The sequence below is a fragment of the Eleutherodactylus coqui genome, chromosome 9 (genome assembly GCF_035609145.1).
Source record: "Eleutherodactylus coqui strain aEleCoq1 chromosome 9, aEleCoq1.hap1, whole genome shotgun sequence".
Lineage (NCBI taxonomy): Eukaryota > Metazoa > Chordata > Amphibia > Anura > Eleutherodactylidae > Eleutherodactylus > Eleutherodactylus coqui.
The window spans coordinates 151806269-151833611 of record NC_089845.1 but is presented as its reverse complement, the minus strand read 5'-3'; the positions used below and the strand labels follow the sequence as shown (position 1 = coordinate 151833611).

The 27343-nt window shown below is 46.1% G+C and overlaps 1 protein-coding gene across 1 annotated transcript in view; it reads left to right on the top strand.

Moving 5' to 3' along the window:
- LOC136578524 (cytochrome P450 2C39-like) overlaps positions 1–27343 on the top strand; it is a 68356-nt gene that overhangs the window by 16373 nt on the left and 24640 nt on the right. The window contains exons 4-6 of the mRNA XM_066578651.1: positions 9556–9696; positions 21749–21912; positions 24311–24484. Coding sequence (XP_066434748.1) covers positions 9556–9696; positions 21749–21912; positions 24311–24484 — 479 coding nt within the window. The remainder of the gene's footprint in view (positions 1–9555; positions 9697–21748; positions 21913–24310; positions 24485–27343) is intronic.

Below are 27343 nucleotides of genomic sequence, written 5' to 3'. Positions count from 1 at the left end.
GGCTCAGCGGCGCAAGCCAGCGGTCGGTCTGCTGTGTCAGACCCTGCAGCAGTTCGTGGGCCGTGTGCCTCTTATCGCCTAAGCTGAGTAGTTTCAGCACGGCCTGCTGACGCTTGCCCACCGCTGTGCTGCCACACCGCGCGACACCGACTGCTGGCGACATGCTGCTGCTAACACATCTTGATTGCGAGACAGAGGAGGAGGAGGAGGAGGAGGAGGGTGCTTTAGTGGAGGAAGCATACACCTCCGCAGATACCACCACCGAGCTGGGGCCCGCAATTCTGGGGGTGGGTAGGACGTGAGCGGTCCCGGGCTCTGACTCTGTCCCAGCCTCCACTAAATTCACCCAATGTGCCGTCAGGGAGATGTAGTGGCCCTGCCCGCCTGTGCTTGTCCACGTGTCCGTAGTTAAGTGGACCGTGGCAGTAACCGCGTTGGTGAGGGCGCGCACAATGTTGCGGGAGACGTGGTCGTGCAGGGCTGGGACGGCACATCGGGAAAAGTAGTGGCGACTGGGAACTGAGTAGCGCGGGGCCGCCGCCTCCATGATACTTTTGAAGGACTCAGTTTCCACAACCCTATACGGCAGCATCTCAAGGCTGATGAATTTTGCTATGCGGACGGTTAACGTTTGAGCGTGCGGGTGCGTGGCGGCGTACTTGCGCTTGCGCTCGAACACTTGCGCAAGCGACGGCTGAACGGTGCGCTGAACTACACTGCTGGATGGGGCCGAGGACAGCGGAGATGAGGGTGTGGGTGCAGGCCATGAGGCGGTAGTGCCTGTGTCCTGAGAGGGGGGTTGCATCTCAGTGGCAGGTTGGGGCACAGGGGGAGAGGCAGGGGTGCAAACCAGAGGCGGTGAACGGCCTTCGTCCCACCTTGTGGGGTGCTTGGCCATCATATGTCTGCGCATGGTGGTGGTGGTGAGGCTGTTGGTGTTGGCTCCCCGGCTGAGCTTTGCGCAACAAAGGTTGCACACCACTGTTCGTCGGTCGTCAGGCGTCTCTGTGAAAAACTGCCAGACCTTAGAGCACCTCGGCCTCTGCAGGGTGGCATGGCGCGAGGGGGTGCTTTGGGAAACACTTGGTGGATTATTCGGTCTGGCCCTGCCTCTACCCCTGGCCCTGGCCACCGCACTGCCTCTTGCAACCTGCCCTGCTGATGCCCTTGACTCCCCCTCTGAAGACCTGTCCTCCTGAGTAAGCGTTGCACACCAGGTGGGGTCAGTCACCTCATCGTCCTGCTGCTCTTCCTCCGAATCCTCTGTGCGCTGCTCCCTTGGACTTACTGCCCTTACTACTACCTCACTGCAAGACAACTGTGTCTGATCGTCATCGTCGTCCTCACCCACAGAAAGTTGTTGAGACAGTTGGCGGAAGTCCCCAGCCTCTTCCCTTGGACCCCGGGAACTTTCGAATGGTTGGGCATCAGTGACGATAAACTCCTCTGGTGGGAGAGGAACCGCTGCTGCCCAATCTAAGCAGGGGCCCGAGAACAGTTCCTGGGAGTGTTCCCGCTCCTGAGCAGGTGTCATTGTAGTGGAGTGAGGAGGCTGGGAGGAAGGAGGAGCAGCAGACAGAGGATTCGGATTTGCAGCAGTGGACGGCGCAGAACTGCGTGTTGACGATAGGTTGCTCGAAGCACTTTCTGCCATCCAGGACAGGACCTGCTCACACTGCTCATTTTCTAATAACCGTCTCCCGCGTGGACCCATTAATTGGGCGATGAATGTGGGGACGCCAGAAACGTGCCTCTCTCCTAATCGCGCAGCAGTCGGCTGCGACACACCGGGATCAGGAGCTCGGCCTGTGCCCACACCCTGACTTGGCCCTCCGCGTCCTCGGCCGCGTCCACGTCCTCTAGGCCTACCCCTACCCCTCAGCATGCTGTATTACCAGTGATTTGATTTCACAGGCAGGAAATAAATTGGCGCAAGACTGCAGGCCAAATATAATTTTTTCCCTTTTTGGAAAACGAAAGGCCCCACTGCCTCTAGTGAATGAATAATCTAAGTTTAATAACTGTGCTGTGTCCCTGCTAATGTGTCACAGAACGTGAGGGTAGCAGAGTTATTATAACTCTGGCAGAGCAGGTATTTTTTTTCCCAATTAAGGAAAGCAAATGGCGAAGCCAGCAGTAAAGCGTAGCTGGGTGCGTATGATTTAGCAATGTTTTTCACGCAGCTCACACGTGTCCACCGCCCGTAAGGACGGACAGAGGCTGGACAAATAGATTTGTTTTCACTTGTTTTTCCACCAAAAGGCAGCACTGCGTATATTCAATGAACATGAGAAGTTTAATAACTGTGCTGTGTCCCTGCTAATGTGTCACAGAACGTGAGGGTAGCAGAGTTATTATAACTCTGGCAGAGCAGGTATTTTTTTTCCCAATTAAGGAAAGCAAATGGCGAAGCCAGCAGTAAAGCGTAGCTGGGTGCGTATGATTTAGCAATGTTTTTCACGCAGCTCACACGTGTCCACCGCCCGTAAGGACGGACAGAGGCTGGACAAATAGATTTGTTTCCACTTGTTTTTCCACCAAAAGGCAGCACTGCGTATATTCAATGAACATGAGAAGTTTAATAACTGTGCTGTGTCCCTGCTAATGTGTCACAGAACGTGAGGGTAGCAGAGTTATTATAACTCTGGCAGAGCAGGTATTTTTTTTCCCAATTAAGGAAAGCAAATGGCGAAGCCAGCAGTAAAGCGTAGCTGGGTGCGTATGATTTAGCAATGTTTTTCACGCAGCTCACACGTGTCCACCGCCCGTAAGGACGGACAGAGGCTGGACAAATAGATTTGTTTTCACTTGTTTTTCCACCAAAAGGCAGCACTGCGTATATTCAATGAACATGAGAAGTTTAATAACTGTGCTGTGTCCCTGCTAATGTGTCACAGAACGTGAGGGTAGCAGAGTTATTATAACTCTGGCAGAGCAGGTATTTTTTTTCCCAATTAAGGAAAGCAAATGGCGAAGCCAGCAGTAAAGCGTAGCTGGGTGCGTATGATTTAGCAATGTTTTTCACGCAGCTCACACGTGTCCACCGCCCGTAAGGACGGACAGAGGCTGGACAAATAGATTTGTTTCCACTTGTTTTTCCACCAAAAGGCAGCACTGCGTATATTCAATGAACATGAGAAGTTTAATAACTGTGCTGTGTCCCTGCTAATGTGTCACAGAACGTGAGGGTAGCAGAGTTATTATAACTCTGGCAGAGCAGGTATTTTTTTTCCCAATTAAGGAAAGCAAATGACGAAGCCAGCAGTAAAGCGTAGCTGGGTGCGTATGATTTAGCAATGTTTTTCACGCAGCTCACACGTGTCCACCGCCCGTAAGGACGGACAGAGGCTGGACAAATAGATTTGTTTTCACTTGTTTTTCCACCAAAAGGCAGCACTGCGTATATTCAATGAACATGAGAAGTTTAATAACTGTGCTGTGTCCCTGCTAATGTGTCACAGAACGTGAGGGTAGCAGAGTTATTATAACTCTGGCAGAGCAGGTATTTTTTTTCCCAATTAAGGAAAGCAAATGGCGAAGCCAGCAGTAAAGCGTAGCTGGGTGCGTATGATTTAGCACTGTTCTTCACGCAGCTCACACGTCTCCACCGCCCGTAAGGACGGACAGAGGCTGGACAAATAGATTTGTTTTCACTTGTTTTTCCACCAAAAGGCAGCACTGCGTATATTCTATGAATAATAACTGTGTTGTGGCCCTGCCTATACAATTCTTTCCCTGCAGTATCAATGGAGGGTGGAATGCTCTGCAGAGGCGATTTTGAGAAGCCCAAAAAAAATGCAGCACAGCTAACAGCAGCCTGGACAGTACTGCACACGGATAAATATGGCCCTAGAAAGGACCGTTGAGGTTCTTGAAGGCTACACTCACTCCTAACACTCTCCCTGCCTATGCAGCACTTCTGTCCCTAATGCCAGGTGCAACGCTCTGCAGAGCCGATTTTGAGAAAAAAAAAATGCCACTGCTAACAGCAGCCAACACACAGCTATCAGTGGCCCTAATAAGGACCTTTGGGGGGTCTTGAAGCCTACACTAACTACCAATTCTTTCCCTACGGCAGCTCCGGTATAAACAGCACTGTCCCTCATCTAACTCACCAGGCATCTGAGGCGAGCCGCGGGAGGGGCCGACTTTTATATTAGGCGAACACCTGATCTCGCCAGCCACTCACAGCAGGGGGGTGGTATAGGGCTTGAATGTCACAGGGGGAAGTTGTAATGCCTTCCCTGTCTTTCAATTGGCCAGAAAAGCGCGCTAACGTCTCAGGGAAGGAAGTGAAAGTAACCAGAACACCGCATGGTGTTTGTTACGAATAACGAACATCCCGAACACCCTAATATTCGCACGAATATCAAGCTCGGACGAACGCGTTCGCTCATCTCTAGTCTACAGTAATAAGTACATACTAGACAGGGAGGAGGGGCATGGAGCTGCAGGGAAACCGCGTAAGAGTGTGAGGGAGGGGAGGCCGCAGCGGAGAATACATATAACTGGTCACAGTACACGCAGCACAGTTCTGACATCACACCAGGAAGAGCCCGTCCACTTAGATGGAATTGGGAAAAAGTTAAACTTTTCTGAAACTAGCAGATTTAAGGGAAAGACCCAAAATCTGCTGGTTACACGATATTTTGTATGCTCTACAGCTGCAATCAAAATTCTTCAACCCCCATTACAAATTACGTTTATTTGCCAAATGAACAAACTTTCAGCTGTTTACAAAAAAAAGCAAATCCAACAAGAACAATTTAAAAAGCTCAACACAACTAATATAACAAGAGGTTTCTCCAGATCTTACGCAAAATTCCATTTCTAATGATTCAGAATTATTCAGCCCATTCATGATAAGAGGCTTTAGTAGGCCGGTCTCACACGAGCAGATTTGAATTGGGTATTGCACAATCGCCGTCCGCACATATAATACGTGGGCATTGAAAGGCATTCATTTTTGAAGTTTTGCTAACACTTGCGGGTAGGAATTGTTGATTCCACTAGAAAATGAGAAATCACAACATACTATATTTTACAGCATATTCCGTGCCTATGAGCTCCGTTAAGCATGTACGCAGATTTGTATGCAAGTTGCTAGAAGACCCGATACAAATGGAATAAAGCAGGAATTTGTGGGCAGACAGTGCAGAGTCTAAGGAGCTGTCTGCAACCTCCACTTATTCTTCTGGGCACTTCCTCCAGAAGAATGTGTGTGTTTTTTTTTTAATGCTTTATACTACTTTCAAAAAGAGTAGTATAAAATCAGCCCCTTGGGAAAGCAGATGTGAAACATGCATTAGGGCTCAGGATACAGGTCTTGACTAGCATGTGGTAACATTTGCATTTATATTTTGTGTGATCTGACAGTCTTCATTTATTGCCTTGCTTGTATTATATATGACTATTATATATGATCCACTATTGTATTTATTGCTATCCTATTTATATCATGAATATATTTTTATTCCATTGTTCAAGTCCTGTTCCTGCAATCCAGATACTCATTTTCTCCCACTATATATATGTTTTAACTAGTATTTTGTTTTGTAATGAAGGTTATCTATTTTAATTATTCTAAACCCTATGTGTGGATCCCTTTTTGTGTTCTAAATTCAGTCAAGCCTAGAGATCAGTATCCCATCTTGAAGGCTCTTAGAACAGCTCTCACCACGTCAGCATAAGAAAATGTCGCCTGGGCGGTTGCCTGAGCGATAGAAGGGTGTTTCCAGGGCGGTTGGTCAAGTTCCTGATGTCATTCCCTGCTTGCGTTCGATCTTCTGCACAGACTATATGCTTTCATGCATGGAAAACCGCGCGTATATGTGACCATACGCAATTCACTTCAGCGATAATTCGTAGGTCTTCCGTTGTGAGCCGAGCCGTACTTAGAGCATGTTTTTCTGTTATGACCTTCTGCAAACACAATGCACAGCATTCCTGAGGAATCTTAGCCCATTCCTCATGGCAATGGCCTCCAGTTTATGAATATTCTAGGGTTTGTGTGCTGCAGTTACTTCTTCACATCCCTTTAAAGATTTTCTATGAGGGTCAAGCCAAGCGACTGTGTCACAGTCTGGTTCGGAGCCTCTTGTTGCAATCAGTCCGGGCCAATAGCATAGTTAGATAAAGCCAGATGTCAATACACAGGAGTAGCAGTATCAGTTCAGAGGAGCAGGTCGATAGAGAAGCTTGACTACAGGTGGAAGGCACAATAATCTTGCAAGGAACTGGAGGAAGGGCTAGGTTTAATAGGATATCCAATTAGGCAAGCAGGGTGGAGCCAAACCAGGAACTGGATCAGAAGCAATGAAATGGTTATGCCGGGGAGCTATTCAGAGCGCTAGATAGCTCAACAGGAAAAGCTGCCTGGAGCACAGGAGCTCTTGAGTTTGAGTAGCCCCCTCTTCCCAGGATGGGCTCTGGACATCTCAGGGGCCAGTTTCCCTGAATATATCTGATGGAACTTCCCTGTGAGCCAAGAGACATGAATGTTGCAGTCTGTTTTCCACAAATTTGTCCATACCCCTTCCATTGCACCAGATATAGCAATTTCCCTCTGAACATTCTGGAGTCCAGAATTTTCTCAACAAGGTATTCCTCTCCAGCACAGTAGTTCCTGAGTTCGCGTCCTGTGACTCCATTCCAGACTCCTTCAGCAACCAAGTCTCTGTGGACTCTGAGAAATGCTTGGGATTATTGTCCTGTTGGAAGGCCCAATGATGCCCAAGCTTCAGCTTCCTCACAGAAGACATGACATTTTCTCCTTGAATGTCCTGATACTTGATTGAATCCATCTTGCCCTCCACATGGTACAGTTTTTCAGTGTCAGAGGAAGCAAACCGTCCCAGAGCATCACTGAGCCACAGCCAGGTTTCACTCTAGGCAGGGCTATTTTTCAGCATATACTTCATTCTTCCCCCCGGTATACGCTACTATCTGATGGACCAGCTCTGCGAAGCTGTCTTCCCCTTCCCTCCCCCTCACTGGCTCTTTGCAAGGGGAGGAGGTGGGACAGGGCAGGAGCTAGTGTTAGTTGCACTGCTAAAATCCCTCCCACCTCCCTTCTCCAGCCGCTGCCATTGGCTCCCATAGGTGTCAATGGCAGTGGCCGTAGTCAGATAGATAGTTCTAGGATTATTTTTCCTGGTCGACGTAAAAGTGCCCAGCGCTATATATTGCCTGTCCGGGCACTTTTACATCACACTAATACACCTGTGTGATCTGATGCATTGGATTTCAATGCATCAGATGGGAGCGTATATCGGCCAGCCGTGAAAACGCCGGCCAATATACGCTCATGTGAATAAGCCCTGAGAGTCCTTTAGCTGCTTTTTGGAAAACTCCAGACTGGCTTTCATGCATATTTTACGAAGATGTTGTGTTGTGCACCTGGGACCTATAGTTCTATGGGTTTCCAGGAGCTCACTTCCACAGGTGTAGGGTGATTTGAGCTGGCTGGGTGTGTATTGCTCCAGTTAGTGTAGCAGGGTTAGAGGTGAAGTGAAGGATGGACGATATATATCACGCAGGTTACTAGCATCCGTGATGTAGATCCGGTCAATTCCTCAGAGCGGTACAGAATTCCACCTCAGCAGGACAGGTGGGGGGGGGGGGGGAATAAATTGGTGCAGCTGACCAGTGCAAGAGAGACATGTCCTGTGTGAGCAGCAGAGGCTGACAGAGAGTGCTTCGCTGTAGACACTGCACCACGCTGCAGGGAAGGTCTGCTGGAACTTTGCCGAACTGGAATTTAAAAAGACTGTTGTGTTTGCTAATACTGAACTGCTGATTTAAAAGGCCTTTCCTTAAACTTTACATTATCCCGAGAATGCCAGTGTTGTTTTGGTATGTTATGCAAGCATGAATAAAAGAAAAGACTTTCAGCCTTTAGTTGTGGCCTGGTGTGTTTCCCCATGCACGGCTACATTAGCCTATCATCTCATAACTGGAAGTGTGCTCCTGTAAACCTATAGAACTACAATTCCGAAAACACAACACAACAGAATAGTCTTCTTTCTAGCCACTCTGCCATAAAGCCCAGATTGGTGGAGGCTGCAGTGATGGTTGACCTACTGGACGTTTCTCCTATCTGCACAAGGATCTTTGGAGCTCAGACCTTCTCCCCTGATTACTTAGGATGCATTCACATGGGCAACACCCCATCCGTGTGCTGTGTGAGGTGCAGGAGACATCTGCATGTGCTATTCTCGTACGAGACTTAGATGAAAACATAAGATGTTATGGGTTGCATTTTCATGCGAGTTCTGTGGATCTTGCAATACTCACACGAGTTTGTTCCAAACTTCTTCCATGTAAGAACAGTGGAGGCCGCTGTGCTCTTGGGATTTTTTGCAACCTTCTCCAGTTCTGTGCCTTCACACAATCCTGTCTCTGAGCTCTACAGCCAGTTCTTTCCTCTCATAACTTGGTTTTGGCTCTGATATGCACTGCGAGCTGTGAGACCTTATATAGACCTGGGGGATGTCTTTTAAATTTATGTCCAATGAACTGATTTTACAACAAGTGGACTCCAATCAGGTTGTATAACTTTTATTAAACAGATACTAAAATATTTGTCAAATGCGAAAAAGCAGTATGTAGAGAAAACGTTATTCACACACGTTCTAGGTAAAGGCAGAAACACATCGCACCTGAACAAATAAAAATTATTTTTACAAATTTAGTCTCTCTCTGATTTAAAAAAATAATTTTTATTTGTTTAGGTATGATGTGTTTCCGCCTTTACTAAGAACGTGTGTGAATAATGTCTTCTCCACATACTGTTCACTTTTTGTATTTGCCCAACCTTATTTCACCGAAAATAAGACAAGCTCTTATATTAATTTTTGCTCCAAAAGATTTTACTTTTTTACACGTATAGCTGCCTGGACACTATTTAAATTGACTTTTTTTACTAACTGTAACTAGGGCTTAATTTTGGGGTAGCACTTACAAACATCCTCAAAAATCCTGAAAATCACGCTAGACCTTATTTTCAGGGTAGGCCTTATTTTCAAGGAAACAGGGTAATATCTGTTTAATTAAAGTTATAGTTTAATAGGGAACTTTTCCAGTGAATTTGAGGTTTCTTACTGTCTTCAGTGATTTCCAATCAGGATCTAGAAACATCTCAAAGGTGATCAAGTGAAATGGGAGGCCCCTGGAGCTGGAGATTTCAAGTGTCATACCAAAGGGTCTGAATATTTACGTCAATGCAAAATGTTAGAAATCTTATTATTTCATTTTAAAAAATGTACAAACATCCTGTTTTCATTTTGCCATTTTGTGGTATTGAGTGCCGAGTGATGGAATACTTGATTTTTTTTTTAATTTGCACAAATGTAAAAAAAAAAAAAAAGGGGGAGGAAAGGTATGAAAACAAGCAGTCAAATGTCACAGGCAACAAAGCCATCGCCAGTTCAGGTATTTAATGTTGTATCTCAAACAAGCCTGATACAATTTTCTACTCCTCCTGGGAGACAGCTGAGGGGTTAGAACAACATATTGTGATGTACCCAGCCATTAACCATATTCTTCTCTCTCCAGGTTTCAATGGACGACGATGGCGTCCACTCCGCCGCTTCACGATGACATCTCTTAGAAATTTTGGGATGGGAAAAATGACCATGGAAAAGAGAGTATTGACAGAGTCCAAGTATCTCATCCAGGCTGTATCAGAGACAGGAGGTGCGTGTACTCCTCATATTCAAAAATCAACTGTTAGCCAATGTGTGAGATTAGAGTTCTCAAGGTTTATTGGGAACATATTGGTTCTTCCATTTGATCTTTTCTTGGTAATGATGATTCATTTCTCCTTAGTTTCCATTGCCATCAGTTGTTGGGTGTATCCACCTCATTTATTTAAAGACCAGAGTCACAACACTCATCATCCATGTGCAAATCACCCATAAATAACAAAGTCAACTAAGGAGCAAAATTTGATGGATAAGACAAATCAGTGAATAGGAACCATTATCTCCAACTTCAGAGGAGACTTTTTGCAACTAGATGAGAAAAATATTGGATGTAGAAATAATGCATCCATGAAATCACAGAAAATCCACAGATCTGCAGCCTTTCCAACCTTATCAGAGGCCAATGCTCAGTACTCTACCGTTAGAACCAGACTGTACAACAATGGGAGTGATGGTAAGGAAAGAGCACTGATACTGAAAAAGAACATCATGGCATTTGGAGAATAGATGGATGGGTCAGAAGTGGAGCTCTGTGGACAACATGGTATATTTGATGTAAGTCCAACACTCCCCAGTAAGACCATCGTATAACATCATGATTAATTACCAATTGCCCCAGATAGACAACGTGATTCTATACCAAGAATTTTGCACAAGATGTGGAAATCGTTTAGTCATGAAGTGTTGTTGGATTATAAAATCAACCAAAAAAAAAATCAACTGAAATCATCTAAAACGAAAGGAAGTCTTCATGTAAATAGGTCAGGAGAAATAACACGAAGGTTCTGCATTGTCCGAGTTAGTCTGAAACTGAGCCCAATGGAGATGCCGTGGTTGGACATACAATACAAAGTTCATGTAGGAAAACCTTCCAGGGCTTGAATTGCCACAGTTACAGGAACTGTTCAGCTGAAAATACCCATAGACTTAAGTAGAGAAAATGCTGCAGAACTCCAACGGAGGAAATGATAAATGATGTAGATTTGAAATCCAAAGCATATGAATTTATGCTGCGTTTTTTCAACATGGATTTCAGCTCTTCAAAAAAAGAGTGGTTAAATCTCTGTCACAGTTTGCACCAAAATACGTGTCAAAATATGCTTTTAATGCAGGGAGATTTGGACATGAATTTGCACCAAATCTGTTTTGCATTTTTCAACAGCAGAAAACTTGCTACAAGTGAACTTATTCTAAGGCCTCATTGACACACCGATGTAGTACTAAGGAGATTTATTGGTGACTTTCTCTGTATGTCCTCCATATTGCATTTTGGAAGCCATAGTGACATTTGGTGTAACTTTTTCTGCTTGTAAAAAGTCTTAACAATGTACACTCTTTGTCAAAAAAAAATCAAGCACTTAGAAGTTGCATTTTGCTGCAAAACTCGGCATGCAGTTACATCTCAGAGGCTACTTGTGTTTAGTAGACCTCTTTTTCCTCTTTTGTAGAGCTTGTAGACCACTAAACACCTCTACAACGCAATTGAAGAGATTGTGCCCATTATTGGGTCGCATTATTGGAATGTGAGAAGCTGGATGGTCGTATCAATAAATTGCCCTTCACCTGGGCCGTTCTGATCAAACTGTTAGGAGGTGTTGGGACCAGTGGATGTGTGAGATTACACACACAAGGCGACCGTGCTCAGGACTCACTGCACAGACCACCAGTTGAGAGGATAGTCTGATCATCTGCCAAGCACGAGCAGCTCCAACTGCTTCTTTGTTTGCCACCCAGAGACAGGTGGTGCCATTGTTACTGTCTCCTGTGTTTGTCAGAACCATTATTAGGTGCTTGGCTGAAAGACATTTGGTCTCATGGTGCCAATATACATACTGCCGTAGACACCCACTCATCGTTCCCTCTGTTTGCAGTGATGTTGTGAACGACAAAACTGGATTGCTATGGAGTGGAACAGAGTTGTCTTCAGTGATGAATCCAGGTAGAAACCCCACTGAGGACTTCATGCATGTATAAATAAAGCAAGAGCTAGTTCAAGTGTCCGCACACTAAGAAAGGGGAAAAAGATTAAGACTAGAGATGAGCGAGCACCAAAATGCTCGGGTGCTCGTTACTCGAGACGAACTTTTCGCGATGCTCGAGGGTTCGTTTCGAGTAACGAACCCCATTGAAGTCAATGGGCGACCCGAGCATTTTTGTATATCGCCGATGCTCGCTAAGGTTTTCATTTGTGAAAATCTGGGCAATTCAAGAAAGTGATGGGAACGACACAGAAACGGATAGAGCAGGCGAGGGGCTACATGTTGGGCTGCATCTCAAGTTCACAGGTCCCACTTTTAAGCCACAATAGCGGCAAGAGTGCCCCCCCCCCTCCAACAACTTTTACTTCTGAAAAGCCCTCATTAGCAATGGATACCTTAGCTAAGCACCACACTACCTCCAACAAAGCACAATCACTGCCTGCATGACACTCCGCTGCCACTTCTCCTGGGTTACATGCTGACCAACCACCCCCCCCCACGACCCAGTGTCCACAGCGCACACCAAACTGTCCCTGCCCAGCCTTCAGCTGCCCTCATGCCACGCCACCCTCATGTCTATTTATAAGTGCGTCTGCCATGAGGAGGAACCGCAGGCACACACTGCAGAGGGTTGGCACGGCTAGGCAGCGACCCTCTTTAAAAGGGGCGGGGCGATAGCCCACAATGCTGTACAGAAGCAATGAGAAATCCAATCCTGTGCCACCTCCATCTGGAGCTGCACACGTGGGCATAGCAATGGGGAACCTATGTGCCACACACTATTCATTCTGTCAAGGTGTCTGCATGCCCCAGTCAGACCGCGGTTTTTTATAAATAGTCACAGGCAGGTACAATTGGGAATCCCCAACTCCGCAATGGGAATTCCGTGTGCACCCACAGCATGGGTGGGTGCCAGGAAGCCACCGGCGGTACATAAATATATCCCATTGCATTGCCCATCACAGCTGAGGTAATAATGTCATGTTTAATGCAGGTGGGCTTCGGCCCACACTGCATGCCCCAGTCAGACTGGGGTTCTTTAGAAGTGGACACAGATGCATTTACAACTCCGTGTGGACCCACAGCATGGGTGGCTCCCTGGAACCCACCGGCGGTACATAAAAATATCCCATTGCATTGCCCATCACAGCTGAGGTAATAATGTCATGTTTAATGCAGGTGGGCTTCGGCCCACACTGCATGCCCCAGTCAGACTGGGGTTCTTTAGAAGTGGACACAGATGCATTTACAACTCCCTGTGGACCCACAGCATGGGTGGGTGCCAGGAAGCCACCGGAGGTACATAAATATATCCCATTGCATTGCCCATCACAGCTGAGGTAATAATGTCATGTTTAATGCAGGTGGGCTTCGGCCCACACTGCATGCCCCAGCCAGACTGGGGTTCTTTAGAAGTGGACACAGGTACATTTACAACTCCCTGTGGACCCACAGCATGGGTGGGTGCCTGGAAGCCACCGGCGGTACATAAATATATCCCATTGCATTGCCCATCACAGCTGAGGTAATAATGTCATGTTTAATGCAGGTGGGCTTCGGCCCACACTGCATGCCCCAGTCAGACTGGGGTTCTTTAGAAGTGGACACAGATGCATTTACAACTCCGTGTGGACCCACAGCATGGGTGGGTGCCAGGAAGCCACCGGCGGTACATAAAAATATCCCATTGCATTGCCCATCACAGCTGAGGTAATAATATCATGTTTAATGCAGGTGGGCTTCGGCCCACACTGCATACCCCAGTCAGACTGGGGTTCTTTAGAAGTGGACACATGTAGTTACAACTCCGTGTGGACCCACAGCATGGGTGGCTCCCTGGAACCCACTGGCGGTACATAAAAATATCCCATTGCATTGTCCATCACAGCTGATGTTACGTCAGCTGTAATGCAGGTGGGCAAAAAATTAATTGGATTACAGTGTAGGCGAGGGCCCCAAAAATTGGTGTACCAACAGTACTAATGTACCTGAGAAAAATTGCCCATGCCCAACCGAGAGGGCAGGTGAAACCCATTAATCGCTTTGGTTAATGTGGCTTAATTGGTAACTAGGCCTGGAGGCAGCCCAGTTAAAATAAAAATTGGTTCAGGTGAAAGTTTCAACGCTTTAATGAGCATTGAAACGAATACAAATTGTTTAGAAAAATTATATGACTGAGCCTTGTGGGCCTAAGAAAAATTGCACGTTCGGCGTGACTACATCAGGTTTCAGGAGGAGGAGCAGGAGGAGGAGGATGAATATTATACACAGATTGATGAAGCAAAAAGGTCCCCGTTTTGGATGGTGATAGAGAAGGATGCTTCCATCCGCGGGTGCAGCCTACGTATTGTTTATGTATCGCTGCTGTCCGCTGGTGGAGAAGAGAAGTCTGGGGAAATCCAGGCTTTGTTCATCTTGATGAGTGTAAGCCTGTCGGCACTGTCGGTTGACAGGTGGGTACGCTTATCCGTGATGATTCCCCCAGCCACACTAAACACACTCTCTGACAAGACGCTAGCTACAGGACAAGCAAGCACCTCCAGGGCATACAGCGCGAGTTCAGGCCACGCGTCCAGCTTCAACACCCAGTAGTTGTAGGGGGCAGAGGCGTCACCGAGGACGGTCGTGCAATCGGCTACGTACTCCCTCACCATCCTTTTACAGTGCTCCCGCCAACTCAGCCTTGACTGGGGACCGGTGACACAGTCTTGCTGGGGAGCCATAAAGCTGTCAAAGGCCTTAGAGAGTGTTCCCCTGCCTGGGCTGTACATACTGCCTGATCTCTGCGCCTCCCCTGCTACCTGGGCCACGGAAATGCGCCTTCGGCCACTAGCGCTGTCGGATGGGAAGTTTACCATCAGTTTGTCCACTAGCGCCCTGTGGTATAGCATCATTCTCAAACCCCTTTCCTCTTCGGGAATGAGAGTGGAAAGACTCTCCTTATACCGTGGGTCGAGCAGTGTGTACACCCAGTAATCCGTAGTGGCCAGAATGCGTGTAACGCGAGAGTCACGAGAAAGGCATCCTAACATGAAGTCAGCCATGTGTGCCGGGGTACCTGTACGCAACACATGGCTGTCCTCACTAGGAAGATCACTTTCAGCATCCTCCTCCTCCTTCTCCTCTGGCCATACACGCTGAAAGGATGACAGGCAAGCTGCATCTGTACCCTCAGCAGTGGGCCAAGCTGTTTCTTCCCCCTCCTCCTCATGCTCCTCCCCCTCCTCCTCAACACGCTGAGATATAGACATGAGGTTGCTCTGACTATCCAGCGACATACTGTCTTCCCCCGCCTCCGTTTCTGATTCCAAAGCGTCTGCCTTTATGCTTTGCAGGGAACTTCTCAAGAGGCATAGCAGAGGAATGGTGACGCTAATGATTGCAGCATCCCCGCTCACCATCTGGGTAGACTCCTCAAAGTTTCCAAGGACCTGGCAGATGGCTGCCAACCAGGCCCACTCTTCTGTAAATAATTGAGGAGGCTGACTCCCACTGCGCCGCCCATGTTGGAGTTGGTATTCCACTATAGCTCTACGCTGCTCATAGAGTCTGGCCAACATGTGGAGCGTAGAGTTCCACTGTGTGGGCACGTCGCACAGCAGTCGGTGCACTGGCAGATTAAACCGATGTTGCAGTGTCCGCATGGTGGCAGCGTGCGTGTGGGATTTGCGGAAATGTGCGCAGAGATGGCGCACCTTTCCGAGCAGGTATGACAAGTGGGGGTAGCTTTTCAGAAAGCGCTGAACCACCAAATTAAAGACATGGGCCAGGCATGGCACGTGCGTGAGGCTGCCGAGCTGCAGAGCCGCCACCAGGTTACGGCCGTTGTCACACACGACCATGCCCGGTTGGAGGCTCAGCGGCACAAGCCAGCGGTCGGTCTGCTCTGTCAGACCCTGCAGCAGTTCGTGGGCCGTGTGCCTCTTCTCTCCTAAGCTGAGTAGTTTCAGCACGGCCTGCTGACGCTTGCCCACCGCTGTGCTGCCACGCCGCGTGACACCGACTGCTGGCGACGTGCTGCTGCTGACACATCTTGATTGCGAGACAGAGGTTGCGTAGGAGGAGGAGGAGGGTGGTTTAGTGGAGGAAGCATACACCCCCGCAGATACCACCACCGAGCTGGGGCACGCAATTCGGGGGGTGGGTAGGACGTGAGCGGTCCCAGGCTCTGACTCTGTCCCAGCCTCCACTAAATTCACCCAATGTGCTGTCAGGGAGATATAGTGGCCCTGCCCGCCTGTGCTTGTCCACGTGTCTGTTGTTAAGTGGACCTTGCCAGTAACCGCGTTGGTGAGGGCGCGTACAATGTTGCGGGAGACGTGGTCGTGCAGGGCTGGGACGGCACATCGGGAAAAGTAGCGGCGACTGGGAACCGAGTAGCACGGGGCCGCCGCCGCCATCATGCTTTTGAAAGCCTCCGTTTCCACAAGCCTATACGGCAGCATCTCTAGGCTGATCAATTTTGCAATGTGCATGTTTAACGCTTGAGCGTGCGGGTGCGTGGCATCGTACTTGCGCTTGCGCTCAAACAGTGGCGCTAGCGACGTCTGGACGCTACGCTGAGAGACATTGCTGGATGGGGCCGAGGATAGCGGAGGTGAGGTTGTGGGTGCAGGCCAGGAGACGGTACTGCTTGTGTCCTCAGAGGGGGGTTGGATCTCAGTGGCAGGTTGGGGCACAGGGGGAGAGGCAGTGGTGCAAACCGGAGGCGGTGAACGGGCATCGTCCCACCTTGTGGGGTGCTTGGCCATCATATGCCTGCGCATGCTGGTGGTGGTGCCTCCCCAGCTGATCTTGGCGCGACAAAGGTTGCACACCACAGTTCGTCGGTCGTCAGGCGTCTCTGTGAAAAACTGCCACACCGTAGAGCACCTTGATCTCTGCAGGGTGGCATGGCGTGAGGGGGCGCTTTGGGAAACAGTTGGTGGATTATTCGGTCTGGCCCCGCCTCTACCCCTGGCCACCGCACTGGCTCGGCCTGTGCGCACACCCTGACTTGGGCCTCCGCGTCCTCGCCCGCGTCCATGTCCTATAGGCCTACCCCTACCTCTCAGCATGGTGTATTACCAGTAGTGCAGAAAGAGAACGCTGTAATTAAATGTGCCGCTTATTGGCCTGTGGTTGGAGGCTGACTTCGTTTACGGAACGCCAGGAAATAATTTGGCGCAAGCCTGCTGTAACACTTAGCTGGCTGCATATGATTTTGTAGAACTACTACACCCAGCACACACGGATCCAGAACACTGAGCACAGTGGCAGGCAGGCCAAATAATTTTTTTTCCAATATTTTTTAGAAAAGGCCCACTGCCACTGCCTATATTTAATCAATAATATATGTCTTCTGTCCCTGGAGTGTGTCACAGAACTGCAGAGTGTTGCACTGTTATTAACTGCAACAGAGCGGTGATTTCAGAGCCAGGAAATAATTTGGCGCAAGCCTGCTGTAACACTTAGCTGGCTGCGTATGATTTTGTAGAACTACTACACCCAGCACACACGGACCCAGAACACTGAGCACAGTGACAGGCAGGCCAAATAGATTTTTTGCCCAATATTTTTTAGAAAAGGCCCACTGCGTATATTCAATCAATAATATATGTCTTCTGTCCCTGGAGTGTGTCACAGAACTGCAGAGTGTTGCACTGTTATTAACTGCAACAGAGCGGTGATTTCAGAGCCAGGAAATAATTTGGCGCAAGCCTGCTGCAACACTTAGCTGGCTGCGTATGATTTTGTAGAACTACTACACCCAGCACACACGGACCCAGAACACTGAGCACAGTGACAGGCAGGCCAAATAGATTTTTTGCCCAATATTTTTTAGAAAAGGCCCACTGCGTATATTCAATCAATAATATATGTCTTCTGTCCCTGCCTACACACTTCAGTCCCTGGAGTATTACTGCAGTGCGCAATGCTCTGCACGGCTGATATACCAAAAAAAAAATGTGCAACACTGCTAAAAGCAGCCTCCACACTACTGCACACGGTTAGATGTGGCCCTAAGAAGGACCGTTGGGGTTCTTGAAGCCTAAAATACTCCTAACACTCTCCCTACAGCAGCTCCGGCACCAACAGCACTGTCCCTCAGCTATGTCACAACGCATCTGAGGCGAGCCGCGGGAGGGGCCGATTTTTATACTCGGGTGACACCTGATCTCGCCAGCCACTCACTGCAGGGGGGTGGTATAGGGCTTGAACGTCGCAGGGGGAAGTTGTAATGCCTTCCCTGTCTTTCAATTGGCCAGAAAAGCGCGCTAACGTCTCAGAGATGAAAGTGAAAGTAAATCGAACATCGCGTGGTACTCGTTACGAGTAACGAGCATCTCGAACACGCTAATACTCGAACGAGTATCAAGCTCGGACGAGTACGTTCGCTCATCTCTAATTAAGACGCAAAAGCTGACATAGAAGGCACAGTGTAAGATATCACCCACCCGACAACATGCAAGACATCAGATGACTAGAGGCCGCACCTGATAAAAGGGAAGGGGAAAAGGCCCACAGAACATGCAGATTATAGGTGTGCAGACCATCTTCAGGGAAGGCGGTGTCTTGCATGCTACTAGTGTTAGTTGCTTTCCCCCAAGTACGAACAGGAAAAGGAATAAAGGACAGATGACCAGCACCATCTAGTAAGAGGCACTAAAATTTATATGCACAGGGCGATGGTGATTGGCTGGCTGGAGAACTCCACACTACCAGCCATCCAAATCAGCCACACCTGCAGGAGCGTGATCCTGGAAAACCACAGGTCCTAGGAGCAAAAACATGACAAAATGCAGCAGGCTTTTTGTTGATTTCTTTCATTTTTCATGAAAAAAAATAAAAAATGAGGAAGTATTTACAGTATGATGATCTTCTCAGGGCAAGAGATGTGGACTCTTTTACATGCATCAATTGTATACAACTATTTAAAGATCCGTCATCTATATTGAAAGATTTCTTCAACTTGGGCATCATTGCCCTCTGTAGGGCGTTTTTACTTCTCAAGGGGGTGGTGAAACGAAAAAAGGGCAGCAGGGAGGCATTCTGTTTGCTTCGTAGACTTTTTTGATCTAGTAACTACATTTTTCAAAAAATTTTTAGTGATACCTCGATTTCTTTGATAATCTGTCTGAAATCAATCTATGAAATCCAAAGCTGATGAAGACCAAGGCAATTATTTCCATATGAATCACCCTTCATATAATGGGAGCTGTGTGCAGCCTGTGCACCTTTTATATACATTACATGACTTTTATAATTCCATGACTTCACTACAGATCAATCACTCTTCATAATCCTGGATAACCTACAGAACATCCTATCTCACTGTATTCCATAATGCCACTGATTGGCTGGAACTGCTTCAAACTTTCACTTGTGTGGGTCTCTGGGAGTTGTAGTCTTAATGGACGCCAAGTGTCTTTTCAGAACACTGATATAAACTACAACTACCAGAGACCCACACAATTGAAAGTTACAGCCAATCAGCAACATTATGGAATACAGCGGGTTAGGTTATTCTTCAGGTTATCTATTGTGATTGATCTGTAGCGGAGTCATGGAATTATAAAAGTCATTATTGAAGCATACTTTATAAAAATGTCTGAGAAGAAGAAATGCTGTCAATATACAAATGAATACTTGAAATATGGCTTCATCCTTTCTACAAAATGGACAGCTTCCCTTGTGCCAGTTAAAAGGTATATTCAAATGAAGCTATAAAGTCTTCAAGAGTGGGCGATCACCTTGCAAAAATGCATTCAGACAAAGTGGGTAAGCCCATTTCATTTTTCCAAGGTTTAAAGTTAAAGTTTGAGAACCACGGCACTGTAGGCAAGCTATTTGGAAAATCTGCTCTCAATGCTGACAAAGGCCTCTTTGCTTCCTATAAAGTTTCTTTATTAATAGCGCAATGTGGCAAATCACATACTATTGGGAAAACACTTGTGTTACCCGCAGTTAAAGAGATTGTCAGTACTATGCTGGGGCTTGATACGTGTCCCATGGTGAAATCGATTCCTTTGAGTAATGACACCATTTCAAGAAGAATTGAAAAGATAGCTGCTGATGTGGAAGAAACATTTTTGGATGTGTTAAAGAACACTGAATTTGTAATGCAAATTGACGAGTCAATGGTTAGACAATGAAGCATTACTGCTTGCTTACAATCATTTCATTAATCAGAATGAAGAGGTAGTGGAGGAACTGCTGTTTACCAGAAATTTAACCACCGACACAAAAGGCTCCTCTATATACAAAACAGTGGAAGAATTTTTCCAAGAAAAGAACATCCCTTTACCAAATGTACTTGCTTGTGCAACCAACGTAGCTGCATTCATGATGGTCCAATATCGTGGATTTAAAGCCCATTTAAAATCTGCTATACCTGGCATTATGGCAGTCCACTGTGTGATCCATCAGCAGCACCTTGCTGCTGAACATTTATGTGAGAGCTTGCATGATTCTCTGCGCTATGTAATTAATGCTAACAAGATAAAAGCACACTCTTTGAACGAACATCTTTTCCCCAAGGTCTGTCAAGACCATGACGAAGAATTTGAACGTCTATTCCTACACCCCAAAGTGAGGTGGCTTGTAGATGCTTCTACAAACTTTTCAACACAGTAGTCGAGTTTCTTTGGCCAACTGACCCACTCCTTTGTGATGCAATCGAACTACGACGTCTTGACGTTGCCTATCTGGCAGACATATTTGACAAACTCAACACAAAGCTACATGGAGATAAAATTAATTTCATTAAGGCTAACTGGACCTTCATACCAATAACCTGAGTTGACAAAAGCTCTGCCAATTTCCGAGTCTTCAAGAAATCGCACGTGAAGACAGAGACAAACTTCAAGATGCAGACTTATACGTTTTTTGCTTACACCTCAAAGAAGATATGCAAACTAGGTTTCATGATCTATGTACCCTTGAAATACTAATCTTGGTACTTGATCTATTTTTAGTAGACACAGGAGAATTTTATCCCACATTGCAAGAGCAATTGATGGACTTGAAACATGATAGCAAAGCCCAAGCACTTTTCCAACAATGTGGCTATGAATGTTTTTGGGTGAAAGTGAAGGATTCCTATCCTATCCTGTGGCAGGAAGTTAAGTTGCTTTTGTTAGCTTTTCCATTTATGTACTTAGTGAAGAGGGGCTTCAGTGCAGTTCAGCAGCTCCTGACAAAAGCGAGAAACAAATTTTAGATATGTGTAAGGGACAAAGATAGAACCAGATATCGCGAAATTGGCGTCTGCTAATCAGACCCAAGGCAGCCATTAATGACACAGATTGATTGTGGCAAACATTATTACTAGAATTTTATTGTTCTTGCGTTTTAATTAGTCTTTTGACCATTAAGGATTAAGATGTATCTTGCATTTTCTTTATACATTGTATGTTTCAATCAAATGATAATTCAAGATGGTGTTGCTTGCTTCCCCCAAAAAATTATCTTCTGCAATGAAACCTATTCATTATTGTATCAACAATTAACCTGTTTTTAAATATTTGGCACCTACATTTTAGCAGCTAAAATTAAGCTGACTAAAATACTTCTTCGGTAATTTTTACAGACATGTTTTCACAATTAATGTTAAACTATTACTATCAAATTTTCCAAAAAAGTATTCCATATTTTAATTTGTACTTTTAACTTTGACTGAGTTTAAACTAGTAAGGCTCAGGGGGCGCTGGCCACCATCCCAATATCTAAGGGGGTGCTGGGCTGAAAAAGGTTGAGAATCACTGCTTTACATCATCAAAGCATACTTTTCTGGGGCATGTACATTTCTGGGAGGGAGCATATAAGTTTGGGGGGCACCTAGTTTTTAAGAAGTGAGTTCTCTGCAACATGCCTTGCCTTTTATTTATAAAGGATATTTGTATAATTTGAGATAACATTAGGTGTGTGTAATATGCCACAATAAAGGATGAATACTACTTGATATGTTCATATTGGATGTGCTCCTGTCCTCCTACTCCATCACTACCATGGGTGTATCTGACCTGCAGCAGAGATTGGTCAGTGACTGGAGGCCATATTATGACTCTCTTTCTCTCTCTGCAGGTGAACCCTTCAACCCAACAATATTTCTGGCCATGGCTGCGGGAAACATCATCATTTCTGTGCTGTTTGGGGAGCACTTTGATTACCAGGACAAGCAGCTAGAGGAACTTGTCTTGTCCTCATCCAGACACGTTAAAAACATCTTTTTTTCTCCACTATCTATGGTTGTTAATCATTATTTTATTCTTGAACACTTGAGATGCTCATCGATAAGCAACTTACTCTGAAATCGACGTACCATAAATGATAGCACTAGCTCGTAGAGTAGGACACCGAGTGGATTACTTAAAGGGATAATCCAAATTTGTATATAAACAGCAGTCACTATGGACGGCATGTAATTGCAGCATTCACAGCACTAAGATGCAGTACCAAAGAATGAGATGTGCTATTATGATATGACACTAATTTCCGATAAGTGGGGGGTCTGAATGCTGAGATCCACAATGATTATTATGGAAAGAAAAATGATGTGCCGGCCAGGGCTGGGAGAAGGCATTATGGTGCCCTAGACAGATAACTACACGCCTCTCTCACAACCAGCCATAGAATAAATTCAAATTGGTAGTGACTGACTGGTTGGCATGCAAGGTAGTAATAGTAATTAGTACCCATTGTCCAGCAGATGACTCAACTCTCCACTTGTCAACACTCTTCACAAATAGGCTGGCAGGAGCTGAAGCTGAGAGTGTACCCATACTGACTGCACAACAGACTGGTACTAGTGCAATATGTCACCACCAGAACTATGGGTCGTGACATGGGTTGGCCGGCCAAACAGACAGGGAATGCCCAAATAGCAGCTTAGTAGTGATCAACACGGCCTCTGGCACTATGGTGGACGGGCCTCCCGAGGACTGACAGCCCGTGTTCTGACACCCCCTCACCTGGAATGTGCCTTCCCCATGTGCTGCTTCCACAGATTTGCCAAAGTGCACTGACAGCCAGGGCATAAAATCTTAGACCTCTAAGATCTTTATAATCCTCATACTTGACCCCCTAAACAAATATAGAGAAGAGCCTTAAATAAATACAAGCCTCAGACAATCACACAGCAACGAACACTACCACCCTTTCTTCTAGGTCCTGTACACGTATGATAATTCGACCATTTCTGTGCAGATCCTTCTATAGTATCAGGTCCTTTACACATTTTTGCCTTCAGATATAATTGCATATTGCAGTTTTGTCACCTTTTTTTCATTAGTACACAAATCTTTGTAATTATTTTGTTAACACATCTCCAGCTGGCCAAGTCTCCTTCCTGCCCAGCAATGTACGTTATGTCACAGTTCACAGCCTGTCTCTGCAATAGATCAGCATTCAGGGACGTGACCTTCATAGGAGGAGAAGATCAGCCTTAAGAAGACTGTTTGTGGAGTATAGATTTTTTTATGACCTTTTTAAAACCCCTTTAATGTGTCAACTCTTAATCCTGGGTCTGGCTGTCAGGACTTGAAGCTGGGAGCTCCCGTACTCCAGGCGGCACCTCTTCTGATTGAGCTATCAGTCGTCTGGATAGCTTCCAAGCAAAACCTTGCCCTTGTCCCTGTGTTTCCCTGATGATCCACCCTGTGTTTTCCCTATATAAACCTGTCCCTCCCTCCTTTCGAGATTATTGTGCTTCCAGCCTCTAATCAAGCTCCTCCACTTGCCTGCTCCTCTTACTAAAGATAACTGCTCCTGTGTACTGACCTCTGGCTTAGCTGACTACTCACCTTGCCTGCTCCTTTTGTACTGCAAGTGATACTACCTGTGTACCGACCTCTGGCTTGCCTACGTTACCCACCTGCACCAGCTACAACTAGGGACTCCGAACCCCAACACTACACTGGCTCTCATTGACTTTTTAATGGCAACCACATGGTCAGGTATTGTTTATAATGGCCTGATGATACAGCCTCTGAAGAAAATCATGCAGAGCTAACATAGGGACAATATGGAGCCCTATACCTCAATGTTTTTTATGAGACATCTCTTGTTACATGCCTTGATAGTTGTTATGACTGTCTAAACCAGGCCACCCCTGTAATGCTAACAGGTATTCTTTTAGACCTATTATGCGGTATGAAAACAGAAGCCCAATGTTCATAGTTGTCCAGCCAGACAGACTCATATATCCATCCTGTACCCACATCAGCCTCCTACTGCTTTTCTTGATGATTTCCTTCAATGCTGCTTTTATGTATTCTTAGTAACACAATATGTTAGGCTGAAAAAAGACCTATGTGCTTTCAGTTCAGCCTATTATTCAACGATGTTAATCCAAAGGAAAGAGAAAAAAACGAAGTAGAAGTCAATTTTAGTTCCTGATTCCAAACTGGCAATCAAAATAATCCCTGGATCACCGACCCTTCTGAAGTCATCAGTGACTATAACATGTAATATTGTTACATTCAAAAAAGGCGTCCAGGCGCCTCTGGTACTCTTTTAGAGAGTTCACCATCACCACATCCTCAGCCATAGAGTTCCATAGTTTCACTGTTCTTCTTGTTTCCTTAGTTGGCTTATTCTTATATTTCATCCTCATGGTTCTCTTTTCTTCCTGCCCCCCTTCTACAGCTTTACAATATCGTGCCAGTTCTTCTGAGGTTCTCGTTCATCAGGCAGAAAGTCTTGAAAGAAAAACAATTTCTCCAGAACTTTTTGATGAAATACATAAAGCATCATAAAGAGACACTGAAGCCGGAATCACCACGGGATTTCATAGACGTCTACCTGCTGAAGATAAAGGAGGTAATGGCATTCACAAAGGTCTGCTGAGTAGAGTAGCCATAGACATCACCTACGTTCTGTACCTGCTGCTTAATTCGTTTCTCTGGACTCCTTATGTGGCACACATGATGATTTATCTCTGGTGTGATTGGGGATTAGATTCTATATGCCGTTTCACACGTGTGACAAAATCGCATGATTTTCTTGCGATGTGACAGCACTACAAAATGCTTGTATGTGAAGACCCTGCTTTCCAATGGGTTCTTTTACATACATGATGTTTTGTAGCATGCGACTGTCAGGAGGGGACTTGCGGAATTTTGTAAATTCTGAGTTTGTCAAATAAACAGCTTCTGAATTGCTGGACTTAAGTCCCAATGTACAGGTCTCTGGAATTGATGCCACCCCGCTAGCTGCAGGTCTGATAAAAAAGATTACACCGGAACTAAGGTTTATGGTGGGAGCTTTACATACTGAGATCTGTACATTTTTGGCGATGGAGGGTCTATCGGTCGATGTCGTGTTGGGGCTACTGTGGTTGCAACTTCATAATCCCGTTATCGATTGGGCTGCTTCCGAGTTGATACAGTGGGGTACAGGATGCCAGGACCATTTGACAACTGTCCAGTTGCATTCCTCTGGTTGTAAGGCGGTCGGCCTACCTAAGTATTTGGAAGGATTTGCAGATGTCTTTTCCAAACAACTTTCAGAAGCTTTGCCCCCTTATAGGGAGTGGGATTGTAACATTGATCTCCTTCCCGGAAGTAAGATTCCAAAAGGGGGTATCTACAATGTTACTGTGCCAGAACGGGAGGCTATGGAAGAGTATGAAACTGAGAGTTTAGCCAAGGGCCATATACACCATTCTGAATCTCCTGCTGGGGCCGGTTTGTTCTTCGTGGAGAAGAAGGATGGTAGCCTCCGGCCTTGTACTGATTATCGAGCGTTGAATAGGATTACTGTAAAAAAATCAATACTCTCTTCCATTGATTACCGATTTACTTAATCAGGTCGTGGGGGCTAGATGGTTCTTCAAGCTCGATTTGAGGGGAGCTTACAACCTGATTAGAATCCGTGAAGGGGATGAATGGAAGACCGCATTCAATACCCCATTTAGGCATTGTGAATGTTTGGTAATGCCGTTTGGATTATGCAACGCTCTGGCTGTTTTCCAGGGCTTCATGAATGCCATTTTTCACAATATCACAGGGGAAATCAATATCAATGGTATCTTCTTTATTTTAGCATGGTGACAGGCATGTATTGCTCGCGTTGTATTGAATTTCCCTTCCCATCCTTGGACAAAACCCACTCGGTCGGGTCAATCAATTTAGGGAGGTGGGGGGCTATTCTCTGGGCGATCAGTTTCACCCATAGTTTGATATCTTAATTTAGTAAAGAAATAGGGCGGTAATTGCTGCATTGGGTCGGGTCTTTACCCTCTTTGGGGATTAATGTGATATGAGCCTCGAGAGATTGTTTAGGTAGGTGGGAACCTGTGAGGAGGGAATTGCAGAGTCTCGTAAGGTATGGGACGAGGGTTTTCGCAAACTTTTTATAGTATAAGATTGGAAGCCCGTCTTGGCCCGGGCTTTTCCCGTTGGGGATGGAGGTGAGGACCCTAGTCACTTCCTCCTCTGTGACTTGTTGTAATATTGATGAGACGTCTTCTTCGGACAAGCTTGGGAGTTCTAAGGCGTTAAGGAATGCTAGGGTATCCTCGGGTGTCGTGTTTGACTCCCCCTGTAAATTGTACAGTTTGGCGTAATATTTCTCTAACTCCTCAGTCACTTCTTGATTAGACATCACCGCGTCTCCCGTGGGGGTTTTTATCTCTGAGATAAAGGCTTTTTCTTTCTGTTTTTGAATAAGTCTCGTCATCGTTTTTGAGCCTCTGTCTCAGTGTATGTAGATTTTGTATTTAGAAGTGGAGAGAGTTTTTGCTGCTTTTATATTCAGGACATCTTTAAGTTTTACCTCAGGCTCTTTAGTTTCTTGAAAGTGTCGTTGTTGGGTCTATCTTTGTGTTGGGTTTCAATGTCGGATATTTGGGTTAGGAGTTTGTTGGTTTCCTCGTTTCTTTGTCGTTTGACTCTAGTTCCTAGAGATATTAATTCCCCCCTAATGAAGGCTTTATGAGCCTCCCACAGGATAGGAGTGGATACCTCCTGGGAGTCGTTGATTTTGAAGAATTCATCTAGTTTCTCTGTCAAGAGGGAGCAATTTTCGCTACCGTTTATAAGCGTACAGTTGAGGTGCCAGCTCCAGTCCCTCCTCGACAGGCTGTCTACTATCAGTGTAGCAGAGACGGGGGTGTGGTCTGAGATTGTAATTGAGCCGATGTCTGTTGAAGTGATTGAGTGGATATGCTTGCCTGATACCAGTATGTAGTCAATTCTGTGATATGTGGAGTGTATATGAGAGTAATATGTGTATTCTCTCACTCCTGGATTCAGAATCCTCCAGGCGTCCTGTAAATTTAGTTCTGATAGGAGACTTCGTACCCTGTTGATTTGCTTTCGCTTGAACGGCTCAGAGTTCGAGGTGGTGTCTAATGAGTGGTTCAGTGCTAGGTTGAAGTCTCCGCCAACCACACACAAGCCCTCTGCAAATTCGCTGAATTTGGTTAGGACTCGTATTAGCCATGGGATTTTATTTGGGGCATATAGGTTGGCAAAGGATATTTTACTGTGTGCCACCATGCCCTTTAAGAAGATGTATGTACCTTGCGGGTCTAATTCCGTCTGTTCATGGGCAAAGGGGACTTTTTTATCTATTGCAAGAGAGACCCCTCTGGAGGCTGAGAAATGGGTGCTGTGGTACCATTGGTTGAAATTAAATGTTGGGAGGATGGGGACTCGATTATGTCGGAAGTGGGTT